At 41.9% G+C, this 12,742-nt stretch overlaps 1 protein-coding gene across 1 annotated transcript in view; it reads left to right on the top strand.

Annotated features, from left to right (window-relative positions):
- Nucleotides 1-12,742, top strand: part of CHN1 (chimerin 1) — an 80,198-nt gene that overhangs the window by 58,574 nt on the left and 8,882 nt on the right. The window contains exons 6-7 of the mRNA XM_083348542.1: nt 2,501-2,585; nt 9,490-9,663. Coding sequence (XP_083204668.1) covers nt 2,501-2,585; nt 9,490-9,663 — 259 coding nt within the window. The remainder of the gene's footprint in view (nt 1-2,500; nt 2,586-9,489; nt 9,664-12,742) is intronic.

The raw sequence follows: 12,742 nt of genomic DNA, 5'->3' as shown, positions 1-12,742 counted from the left end.
ACCTCCTTTTGGGAAAAAAAAACACGTTAGTCAGTTTTCTAAGAAAAACTAAGCATTCCAAGTACTTTGCTGAAACCTATCACCGTGGGATCGTGAATTCAATTCCATGTTTATAATCGACCCAGGCCTTCTTACACTCTTATTCTGCTCTATTGTTACTTGACTCACTATAGCTAAAGGAAGGACTGTGTGGCTTTCTGATAGGCAGGGCATACACACTTGTCTGCATAGATCTGCAGTTCCTACTCTCTCCCATGTGAAAGCACCCAGCAACAATGAGTCTGATCTTCCTATGTAGGCAGACTGGAATGTCACAATTGTCAGAGTGCAACATGTAGAATGGCTAGCTAGGCCAAGACGTTGCCCCAAAGAGCTGTGTTTTTTAAAGCAGAGTCACTTAACTCAAATTCAACACTTGTCCTTGTCAACCCTTTAAAAAAACCACTTCAATCCATCTCTCTCTCTCTCTCTCTCTCTTTTAATTTATTTCAATTAAAATTAAAATGTTAATTTTAATCAAGGAATCAACTGAATTTCTAAAAGATTGGTATTTGAGCAAAATAGGCCTAGGGGGAGAGAATTCCTGACTCTGCCTTAATTTTCATTAAAATAAATTGTAGCCTAAGAAAGATGATACCACAAATGAATACTGATTCAAACAGCTTTTGGAATAGTAATGTAAGCAGATATTTAGTATATGGTTATTTTTTTTCTGAAGCATTTACTGAAAAATATAGGATTTCTAAGTTTTGGTCAATCATGGCTACTGTTAGCCCTGAACAGGATTACTCCAGAGTTCTTTTTGTTTTCTGCTGCAACATGTTAACCTGACTTGTATGCCGGAATGAATCCGTTGTTGGTTTTATTTGGTAATTTAGGAGGGGTAGAAGAAAATTAAGCTCAGCTTTAATTGTATATAGACTGAAAGGCTACATACTAGATAGCCGAAGTAATGGCTCTCTAGGTTAAGAATATTGTGGTACCACAAGAAACTTGGCCTTAATGAAATCCACATTAGTTAATTTTAGTTGCAACACAATGTTAAAATGTTGTTTCCAGCAAGAGATTTTATTCCTTTTATGTTAGCCATGAATGTCTTGCTACAAAGTTTTATTTGCTGGAATGCAATTTTGTCCTGCAGAAAATGTAAGACCAGGATCTAAGGAAGGAAGTAGCCTGCCTTGGTCAATCTTTTCTTCAGCAATCATTGTGGAGCATAGAAAAGTGTTGATTTTCATATTTTAAGATTTTTATAAAAAAAAATACGGGCTCTAATCCTTTAACAACATCCACACTGTCTGAAGTTAAACCTTATATTTTCTCTGCAAGACCCATAACATATTTAGTGCCATAATCTTTTATTACATTTGGTATTTTTTATTATTGCAGACTGCTTGGAATAACAAGTTTTTTTTTAAAAGAAAGCTAGGTATGCTTGAAAAAATTTGTACTGTATGTCTGAAGCCCTGGTTAAGCTTGTAATTGAAATCCTGTAGGCAGAGAATTGGGGTTCACATCAGGGACCCCTTGATAAAGCCTGCTTGTCCATCATCTGAAGGATCTCCATCATTCCTTTTGAGAACATAAGCTGGTACAGATATAGCCTCATGATCAGCCTTGTCCCCTCTCTTTCTTTTGCTGATCAACTTGAGTGGTGACAAACTGAAAACTTGCAGCGAATTTATAAACTTTGGTTGGTCTTATAAAGAAAGATACTTCCTTCAAACATTTTTTATTCTGCTTTTTTTTCCTTCATGGCCAACAGAGGTAGTAGCCTTGCTTTTTCATCAGAGTCTTGAGTCTTTTCATGTAGTGAATAGTAAATATATTTATTTTTATTTATATGATCTAGATATAAATAAGTAAGCTCTGGTCAGCTTACAAGAATTAAAAATACCCAACTCCAGGTGGTCAAAGACAACAGTAACCCCAATCACAGGAAAAACAACAACAACCTTACATCAACACAGCAAAGACAGCAATTCCCTCCAGATCAAATTATGACTTTGAATTAGCTGACCTTTCCCCCCCCCCAATGTGGAAATAGCTTGGCTTATTTTCAGCACAAATCAAGGAAGCCCCATCTTTTTCTCCAACAAACAGAAATGGGACATAATCTGGCTTTGGGTTTCTCCTGTTTGTCCTCATGTGCCTGCTTTCAAACTGTCACTGCACATTTTTTTTGTTCGTCAGAAAAGTTCATTTCTAACTTCCCTTTTATACAGGGAGTTGGAAGTGGGGAAGAATCACCATGAGGCTAACAGGGGGATCCCTAACCATTTCTGCTCTTGGAGCTTGAAGCAATCTAACCTAACGCCTTCTCTCTTTAAACTTATATTTTGGCATATTTTCCTGTAACAGACAACACATGCCGACAAGGTTAATTTGTTATTTTACTGCTGTAGTTTAGAAAAGGTGTAGAAAGCTGGTGTGCTTTTGGAAAATATGCTTCTAAACCCTTGATTGCTCTCTTTTATTGTTTTCTGCTTTTGTTTTTCAGGTTCATACATTCAGAGGTCCACATTGGTGTGAATATTGTGCCAACTTCATGTGGGGCCTCATTGCTCAGGGAGTGAAATGTGCAGGTAACAATGACTCAGATTGGAGATGATTTTTTTTCCCCATTTAGTAATAGAATTTGTTGCCTTAATCTTTAAACTTAATCTGAAATGGCAGATATTAAAAACTGGATTAAAGATCCTGAAATCTAGAGCTTTGACAGATAATATATAATTGTCAGTTGCTAAAATGCAGGAAAGAGAGTTGGAAGTGATAGAAGCTGCTGAATTTGCAAATGCAAATTAAGATATAAGATACGATGCAATCCAATCAAGCCTATTTATCCTCATCATATTCCATGTGCAACAAATTAATGTCTAAAACAGTGGTGGTCTCCAACTTTTCTGGCACCAGGGACCAGTTTCGTGGAAAACAACTTTTCCAAAGACCAGGGAGCACTCTTGTCTTTTACATTTATCACACTCACTCCAGTCCAGTTAGGAAAGGAAGAAATGCAGATGCTGAAATCTCTTAGGTCAGAGGGGAAATTAAACATGTTGATCACTTTTATTAACATGGATGGGATGCACTTGAACTCCTTATAATTTGGCTGGCTTTTCTTATTTGAGCTTGTAGACTAGTAGTAATGATAAAAAGCACACAAGAGAATAAAACCTCCAGAGCAGGTTGGGCAGGCATTGGATGCAAAGTTGATACAAGCTGAGTTAACCTAAGATTTCCAAACCTTAAGAAGCATACCGTGTAAGAGATGATTGAAAACTAGGACTTGGGGCTGAAACATAAGCCTGCCCTGTTCACGATGCCTTAATGAGAAAATTTTAGTCAGATGCTGTTTTAAACCTGACCACTCTTTATTTGGTGCTGCTGGTGTCCTGCATCTCCTGTGCAGGACAAAGATAAAGAGGACTGCCGGGCTGCAGAGTAAAGCAGTAGAAAGCATTTACAAGGAGTGTACACGGACAAGAGTGGGCTAGTAGGTCTACCTAGGGGTCGAACCAATTTTACTCCTGGCCCAAAAAGCTTATCTTGATTCGTGTATGTCTGAGGTCAGAGGCAGCTGGAGGTGCATTTCACAACCACAGCCAGACGTGTGCAGTTGAACAAGCTGTTGCAGAAAGCAGTGAAAGCGATGCTTCAGCCGTTTCCTCTGAGAAGCCACGCTAGAATCAGATCCTCGCCACTTCGTGGTCCGTCTCTGGAAGCCTGAAATACGCGAAGCACCTCTCGAACCAACCTAAGATTTGAGAACTTCAAGGCTTTCCGTGATCTTTTCTAGTTTAGCGTGAATGTCCCATTTTTAAAAAGAGACCGTTGGTCTGTTTCCAAAAGGACGGTTGCATAGAAGTGAATATGAAGCCACCGGCAACTTAAAAAAGCGATGTTTGTAATGAAGGGTAAGATAAAATCTGCATCATTTCCATCCAATCGACGATTTGAGAGCAGTTTTTGAAAGAGCACTTACTCTTTTTTTTTTAGAATGCTGCATCTCCTAAAAAATAGGATGTGTGTTTTTTGGAGGGGGGGGAGGATAATGCTCAAGTTGTGACCATTCATTCATCGACCATTCAGAACTACAACAGTAGTGACCAAGGGGGACTTAGGACCACTTCACAAAATTGCAGGCAGTGCAGCATCCCCACAATCAGGTGATTGTGCTTTCCGCTGTTCCCTGCCAGCTTCCCGCAAGCAAAGTCAATGGGAAAGGCAGCAGGAAATTGGGAGACACTCCTGCTGCCAGTACTTTTTTGCCGAACTGTGAACCTGGCCATGCTCAGTAGCACTGGCCTGTGACACACACGCACACTCATGCCCCTGCAGTACCTGTGCACTTGCCTATGCTACCGAGTGCCTGCATGTGGCAAATGGCTTGGGTCCGGACTATCTAAGGGAACACCTGCTGCCGGCATCATCTTCCCATCGTCCTGTGCGCTCCCACAGGGAGGGCCTTCTCAGGGTACCGCCGGTTAATGAATGCCGGCGGGTTATTCCCAGGGGAAGGGCGTTCTCTGTGGGTGCGCCTGCCCTATGGAACCAACTACCCACAGAACTTAGGACTGCCCCCGACCTTCGCTCATTTCGCCGGGACCTGAAAACTTGGCTCTTCGATCTGTTTGGTCCAGACTGTGGGGTTGTTAATTTAACTGGGTTTTAGATTTACTCTTGGGGCTTGAATTTAATTTAATTGTTTTATTTGTTTTTAATTTTTTGTATTCATGGTTTTAACTGCCCTGTAAACCGCCCTGAGTCCTACGGGAATAGGGCGGTATACAAATCCAATAAAATAAATAAATAAATAAATAAATTCCTGTGGCACATACACATCTACCCATGCACTGGAGTGTCTTTTCCCACTGCACCACTCTGCTTTCCTGGGACTCCCGACTTCTTCCCATTTAATGACCAATGTGGTTCTGGGGTCACAAAAGCCACCAGGACTGTGGGATTGTTGTTGCGGTCATGAAACACAACATCACGTGACTGCATTGCTTAGTGACAGAAATTCCAATCCCAGTTACTATTGTAACTCAAGGACCACATAGGAAGACTTTTCTTATAAAGTATAGGTAGATGTATAATATGAAAGGGCATTTTAAAATTTTGTTTGTGATTAGTATAATAGGTATCTTTTTTTACAGTGCATAACCTACCATGGTAACTAGCCTGCAATTTCTCTCCATCATGGTATGTGGGTGGCTTGACTCTTACTTAGATATAGTTTATATAATATACTTTCATACACTATGCATATAGCCACCTACCTTAAAATAATTTTTTAGGGGCAGATTTTTCTAAAGCTTTGAGTGGGAGGGGAAAAAATGGAAGGCCCCGGGGCATTTTGAGCAAAAGGGAGAATAAAGTTTAGAGCTCTTTTTTTTTCTTTTTAAAAATTGTCTTTAACATTTTAGTGATTTGCTTTTGTGAGAAACAGTATTTTCCCAGCAAGTAGGAGACAGACCGGAACAAAAACTCCATACTTATGCTCAAAAGTTCCAAGACCTCTGTCACACTTCTCCTCTAATGGAGCATACCAACGAGGTCACAGGTTTTATTGCAGTAATACCAGCAAGCTAAGGAGAAGGAAGAAACTGGTGGACATGGGATACTTTGAAGTGTGTGCTTGTCCTCCTATATCACAGTCTTAAATTTTCCAGGGTTGGGCCAAGTACATTTGTTGTTGTTGTTAGTTGTGAAGTCATGTCCGACCCATCGCGACCCCATGGAGAACGTTCCTCCAGGCCTTCCTGTCCTCTACCATCTTCTGGAGTCCATTTAAGCTCACGCCTACTGCTTCAGTGACTCCATCCAGCCACCTCATTCTCTGTCGTCCCATTCTTCTATTGCCCTCGATCTTTCCCTGCATCAGGCTCTTCTCCAGTGAGTCCTTCCTTCTCATTAGGTGGCCAAATTATTTGAGTTTCAAGTATTTGAAACATTTAAGTACATTTAACTCTGCTAATTTTCATCTTACATCTCTGGGATGTCAAGGTTTTTCTGTTGCTTAGGACACTTCATGGATTTCGCCATTTGTATGTTTCCTTCTCACAAAGCACCACACGCATCTCTAATCAGGAATATTTCAGATGAGAGATTAGCAGCCATTTCCTGCCTTGGACTTGAGCTCCAGATTGGGATAATGGCTAAATGTAGCTAGGGATTCACACTCACTCTCATTCATGAGATTTGTTCAATGGCTTGGGCAAACCACATTTTCTTTTTTTACAGGATAGTTGCGGCATCAAAACAATGACTTGGAGAAAGGGTACAAATGGCATAAATGCCTGCAGTACATTATGGCTGCATTCAGGCTAACGTCTGATTGATAGAGCAAGGAAACAAGATGGCCAGAACAGTTTATATGCACAAAGAGCTAAAGAGTTATAAATCTATGAAAAAATACAAAAAAAAACCCCTCGCTGAAAAGATAGATTCATAAACAGCCTTTGTAACCGATCTGGAAGGAAGTTTAGCTAGATGAAAGTCTTACGGTCCAAGTAGTTTACCACTGAAAAGCACAAAGCTCTCCTTTCACTCAGGAAAGATGAATGCTACATTGAATGGGCACAAAATTCTTTTGGTGTCTCCAAGATAGTAGGTCTGTTTCTAGGAGGAAATATCAAGATTGAGGTAAATGAGCATTTAAGACAAATTGTGAATATCTTCTATGAGCACTATTCCTTGTTCAGGGTATTCGAGTGTAGATTAAAAGCTCATGCCATAAAATCCATTCTTTTTTCTCAGTTAAATGACTTCGTTACCTTATTAAATAGCCCCATCACAGTACAACATAGATTAATAATCAATTTGCATATTTACTCTACTGAATATTCAATCCAAGTGATCACGTAACTCACCAATAAACTATACATTACTATGTTAAGGATGAGAATGTGGGGCAAACAAATGTTATGCTAATATTTAAATCCTAGGGCAATCTCAACAGGTTTCAGATTTCATTCAAATGGGGAGAGAGAAAAGAGAGAAAGAGAGAACATGAGTGGCAAATTTTCAGTTGTCCACTCTCTTCTAGATCTCCACTCTTTCCTCTTTCAGCCAGTCTATGGACTACTTCCTTGGGATAAAGCTAGGGAAGCCCCAATTTATTTGTTTCAAAGATGTACAGGTAGTCCTCAAATTACAACCATTTACTTAGTGACCAAAGTTACACGCAAAAAAGGACTATTTTTCACACTTATCACCATTGCAGCATTCCCATGGTCATGTGGTCAAATTTGTACATTTGGCAACGCTCATACGACGGTTGCAGCGTCCCGGGGTCATGTGATCACCTTTTGCGACTTTCTGATAAAGCTCACCAACTCATTCTCACTTAGCAATGGAAATTTTGGGCTCAATTGTGGTCGTAAATCGAGGACTACCTATATATGGCCTCCCATCTTAAGCAACTCTGTTTAAAAAGCTGTACTATTTACTTACTTTCCTTACTTTGTTTATACATACATTTATACATTTGTACTTTTATAAAAATATAAATGCTGTATTTTTCTTCAAGAACAGACTGAATTGTTGGCCAGGCAGATTTCTTGAATTTCATAAGTGATGGGTTGTCCTGTTATTTCAAAACGAGAATGTAGAGCTTTCTTTTTAGAAATTCTTCTATAAGATGGCAAACCTAACCCTGGGGTCTAGTTGGAAATCTGTGTTTCCAGTTATATCTACTGAAGAAACAAAATGTACCATCATTATGTAATTTAATCTATTTTAATTTATACTATTTTTATATTACATTTTATGCTGCCCTGTAAACCGCCCTGAGTCCTTCAGGAATAGGGCGGTATAAAAATTTAAATAGATAGATAGATAGATAGATAGATAGATAGATAGATAGATAGATAGATAGATAGATAATAAATAAATGATTATTCTCATAGCGTTTTTTGTTGAATTGAGATAAGCTCATATAAAGAACAGCAAATACACCTTTTCCTGTATTCTGAGCAAGTATATACAGTATATTCCCAGATCCTAAATTGCCCTTGAAATGGGCCCAAATGGAGCATATCTGAAATAGCTTATTTCATACACTTAACCTCCAATCCAGTTCTAATTTCACAGCAGTCCTAAAACTATTAGAACTCTCTAGTTGTCTTTTTGAGTAGCATAGAAGCTTTTTTTCCTCATTTATGTTAGTTTTTAAACCTGACACAGTACTTATTCTTCCCCAGCGTAACTTACAAATATGATGGTCCTGTATTTAACACACACTGAAATTCCTATAATGCATACTTGGCAACTGTATATTTTCATGAATTGTAAGCAGGTTGAAGGTTAGAGATGATAAAAATCAAATCAGCAGTAGAAAGGAAGATGACAGCTCTGCTTATTGTACTCTCAGCAAATATTTGAAATAGATCCTCTTGGGGCAGCCTTAATACAGTGCTTATAGGTCTTGTGTTTGCTCATGCATTAATAAAAACACATTATTTCAGTTTCATTGGGAAATGTTAACGCCGATTTTTTTTCCCTGCTCCTAAATATAAAATCTTTTCTGTGGTGCTCCAGAAATGAAAGAGAAAGAGCAGCTCGTCTGAGACATTTTAGCTTAATGCATCCGAAAATCCACTTCGCAGCGTTTTTGAAGCTTTTTGCCTGCTAATAAAATTAAATATGGTCTAATCTCCTCTGCCTCGGTGGTCTGAGAAAACTACAAAACATTTGGATAACCTGGTAATGAGATAAAGAGGATTGCTGGTTTTAGAGGCTTTGAAGGAGACCAGCAATGAATTCAGATGATTACTTTTCATAATAGTGCTTATGCTTTGACTCACATGCACACAAACACACACACATACGGGGAAAGGGACAAAGGTTGGTGATAAAAACATAACCCTTTGGATCAAGAAAGGATGAGGGATTGTTTGCGGAATCTCAAAGGAGTTCCACTAGCAGCATATGGAAGGTCCTGTCTTTGGGTGGGGCATTCCAGAATCCATATTGGATGACTTCAACATAGGATGCCCTTGCAAAAAAAAACCTTGCTTCTGCTTTGTGGTAACTACAGCTAAGCTCTGCCTTGAGCGAGAGGATGTTCAGACAGTTCGCTGAGCATAGCTTCACAAGTCTTTTGAATGTGTCCACAAAATTTATGGTAGGTAGCTAGAAATGCAAACTATTTGTTCTGCTGCCAGGCTTTGCAAGCTTCAAAGCTAAAAATGTATTTTGCCACTGGCAAAATCATCCAGCTGCACTGATAAGTGACCTGGTTCTCTAATTTAGTGCACTAGAATTTAAGAAATTAAACTGACAGGTATCCCAAACCTAGTTATCTGCAAAAACTGACATTGCGATTAAGAGAGAATGAATTCTGTGTTGCTCCCTTCACATCCTGCATAAATCCACACAACTATAGCTGCATCTTTGGGTATGTTGCATAGTTTACAGGTATAATTTCATTGCACCGAATCTGATGCTAACGTTTCTATTTGTCTTTTTGTCTTCTTCTTTCATCAGACTGTGGCTTAAATGTTCATAAACAATGCTCCAAGATGGTCCCAAATGACTGCAAGCCAGACCTGAAGCATGTTAAAAAAGTGTACAGCTGTGATCTCACTACGCTAGTAAAAGTACACTTAACAAAGAGACCAATGGTTGTAGACATGTGCATTAGGGAAATTGAGTCAAGAGGTAAAGCATATTTAAGTGATTTGGTTGTCTTGCTAATCATCCTGTTAAATTGATCTCACTCAGTTGGGGGTTTGCTCTAACTGGTTTTACCCAGGGTGTCCTAAAATTATCAGTGGCCTTGGAGAAAAATAAACATACCGTATTTTCCGGCGTATAAGACGACTTTTTAACCCATGAAAATCTTCTCAAAAGTTGGGGGGTCATCTTATACACCGGGTCGTCTTATACGCCAGAAAAAAAAACAAATCAGTCGAGCGTCCCCGTTCTAGTAAAGCCGGGCCGCCCCGCACAACCGAGCTATCTCCGGCGCGGCTCCGGGACACGGCTGGGCGGGAGCGTCGGGCGGCTCTCCCCACGCGACGGCGCTGCCCGTCGGCTCTTGTCCATCGCAGAGGAGGCGAAGGCCCGACTGGCCCCGCCGGCCCTCCTGCTGCTCCCGCGCTTCTGCCGGCCCCCAAGGCGCAGCGTTTCCCGGGCGGCAGGCAGCGCCGGAGGGCAACCGCCACCCCGCCACGGCCGGCGCCCCTCCTGCTTCCCTCTCCCCAGGCCTTGAACTTCTCCCATTCGGCGCAGGGCAGGGCAGCTCCACCTGCAGCCTCTTTTTCACGTGCCACTTCCCTCTCACCGTCGGCCGAGGCGCGCTCGGCCTGGGCTCCCGGTCCCTCTTCCCGGCCAGCTTCCCGCCCTGCCCCTCATGGAGCTGGACTGGGCGTGCAGCCTCTCGGTGTGGCTGCTTTTCCTGGGCAGCCTGGCGGTGCGGCTCCTGCGCTCGGACCTGTTGCTGAGCCGGCGGCTGCTGCTGCGCATGGGGCTGCTGGCTGTCCTGCAGGCGCTGGGCCGTCCTGCCGCTGCCCGAGGGGAGGGCCTCACGCCCGCCGGACTCACCTGTCACCAGCACCGCTCTCCCCCCCGCGGGGATGCGCTTCCGCCGGGCGGTGCTGGCCGAGATGAGCCAGCAGGCAGCCGCCGTGAGCGTGGCGCTGAGGGGCAGCGGCAGGACAGCCCAGCATCTGCAGGATGGCCAGCAGCCCCACGCACAGCAGCAGCCGCCGGCTCAGCAACAGGTCCGAGCGCAGGAGCCGCACCGCCAGGCTGCCCAGGAAAAGCAGCCACACCGAGAGCCTGCACGCCCAGTCCAGCTCCATGAGGGGCAGGGCAGGAAGCCGGCCGGGAAGAGGGACCGGGAGCCCAGGCCGAGCGCGCCTCAGCCGACGGTGAGAGGGAAGCGGCACGTGAAAAAGAGGCTGCGGGCAGAGCTGCCCCGCCCTGCGCCGAATGGGAGAAGTTTATTTATTATTTATTTATTTTATTAGATTTATATACCGCCCTTTCCCGGAGGACTCAGGGCGGTTTACAGGGCATTTTAAAATCATACCAATACAAAATACAAGTTATAAGACAAATAAAAGATTAAATTATCCCTGAAAATAAAACCCCAGTTAAAATTCTCAGCCTGGGTCAGAGAATGTACGATGTATAATATATAATGTATAATATACAGCATGCAGCATTGCAGATAAAGTCACATAGTATTTGGGTTTTAAGTGTGTCTTAAAACTAGCAGATGCATAAAAGTAGGGATGTCTAAAGCTCAACACCTTATTTTTTATTTTTCTCATTTTAATTTTCAAGGCCTGGGGGGGGAAGCAGGAGGGGCGCCGGCCGTGGCGGGGTGGCGGCTGCCCTCCGGCGCTGCCTGCCGCCCGGGAAACGCGCCTCGGGGACAGGCAGAAGCGCGGGAGCAGCGGGAGGGCCGGCGGGGCCAGTCGGGCCTTCACCTCCTCTGCGACGGACAGGGAGGGCAGGGCATGTAAGTATTTTCCAGCGTATAAGACAAAAAACCTTGAAAAACTTCTTAAAAGTAGGGGGTCATCTTATACGCCGGGTCGTCTTATATGCCGGAAAATACGGTAAATTCCATTCATTTGGAAAATAGTATTATAAAGCAAATCCCTATATTACTGTCTTTTCTTTGATAGTACCAAGATACTGTTCCATTAGATTTGGATGATATTAATGCTCCTGAGAACCAACGTTCCTTTTGTGAAATCATTTTTGTGAGAAAGAAATTCCCTCCTTCAAGTCTTCCTTGTTACTTACATAATTTTAAATGTATGTAAATCAGTGTAAATATCCAATATGCGAGGGTTATTTTCAGATTCTTTCATCTACTTTTCCTTCATTCTATTTGACAATCAGTCTTCTAATACAGTGATTCTCAACCTGTGGTCCACAGATCCTGGGGGGCTGCAATGTCATCACAGGGGGTCCACAAAGGTTTGAAGAAATGTTATGGTTTAAATCTTGAGTTAAGTCTTGGGGGTGCGTGGTCATGGTCCATGACCACAAAAGGTATTTAAGGGGGGTCCGTGGTAAAGAAAAGGTTGAGAACCACTGTTCTAATACTTTTTTATGCAAGACCCATTGCTCTTCCTGCACCTGGTTTTGTTTTTACTGTCATTTCCTTCGCTTCTTTCTTTTCCTTCCACAATCCCTTTTCCCCCACACACGCCATTTTTGACACAAGAGCGGTCTTTCCGGCATTCAAACATCTCATGTTCGTCACCAATTCTTTCACTTTTGTCATAAATAATTAGATCAATCATGTTTTGATTGAATGTGTGTGTACATATGAATTGTACATAAACACAACTCAAAACAGTGACATTTTTTTCTGAGCAAATAGCTCACAGTCAATATTCTCACTCATTTTAGGAGTTTCGAAATGGCCCAGTTAGTTTTTCTGTACTCTTTCATAGCATTTCTGCCCATCTGTTCATATGTATTCCTTGTTCCTTCATTATCCCTGGAGCATAATATGTAACTATCACCAGCCTGTGGCTTCTTAATTTCATTTCATATATATATATTCATACATACATACATACATACATTCAGCACCTTAAAAACCCTCCCTTTTTACGATCCTGTAATTCTAACTGACATCAAATAATACTTTATGTATATTTTTGCCCTTTCATTCATAATTAAACCTCCAACGTCACTTCTATGTTTGCATTTATCAGCTCCATTTCACAAGCAGAGACGGCCTTCATCACATCCCTTTCTTTTCTCTTAG

This window comes from Vipera ursinii (assembly GCF_947247035.1).
Source record: "Vipera ursinii genome assembly, chromosome: 1".
NCBI lineage: Eukaryota > Metazoa > Chordata > Lepidosauria > Squamata > Viperidae > Vipera > Vipera ursinii.
This window is presented reverse-complemented; position numbering and strand designations above follow the sequence as displayed.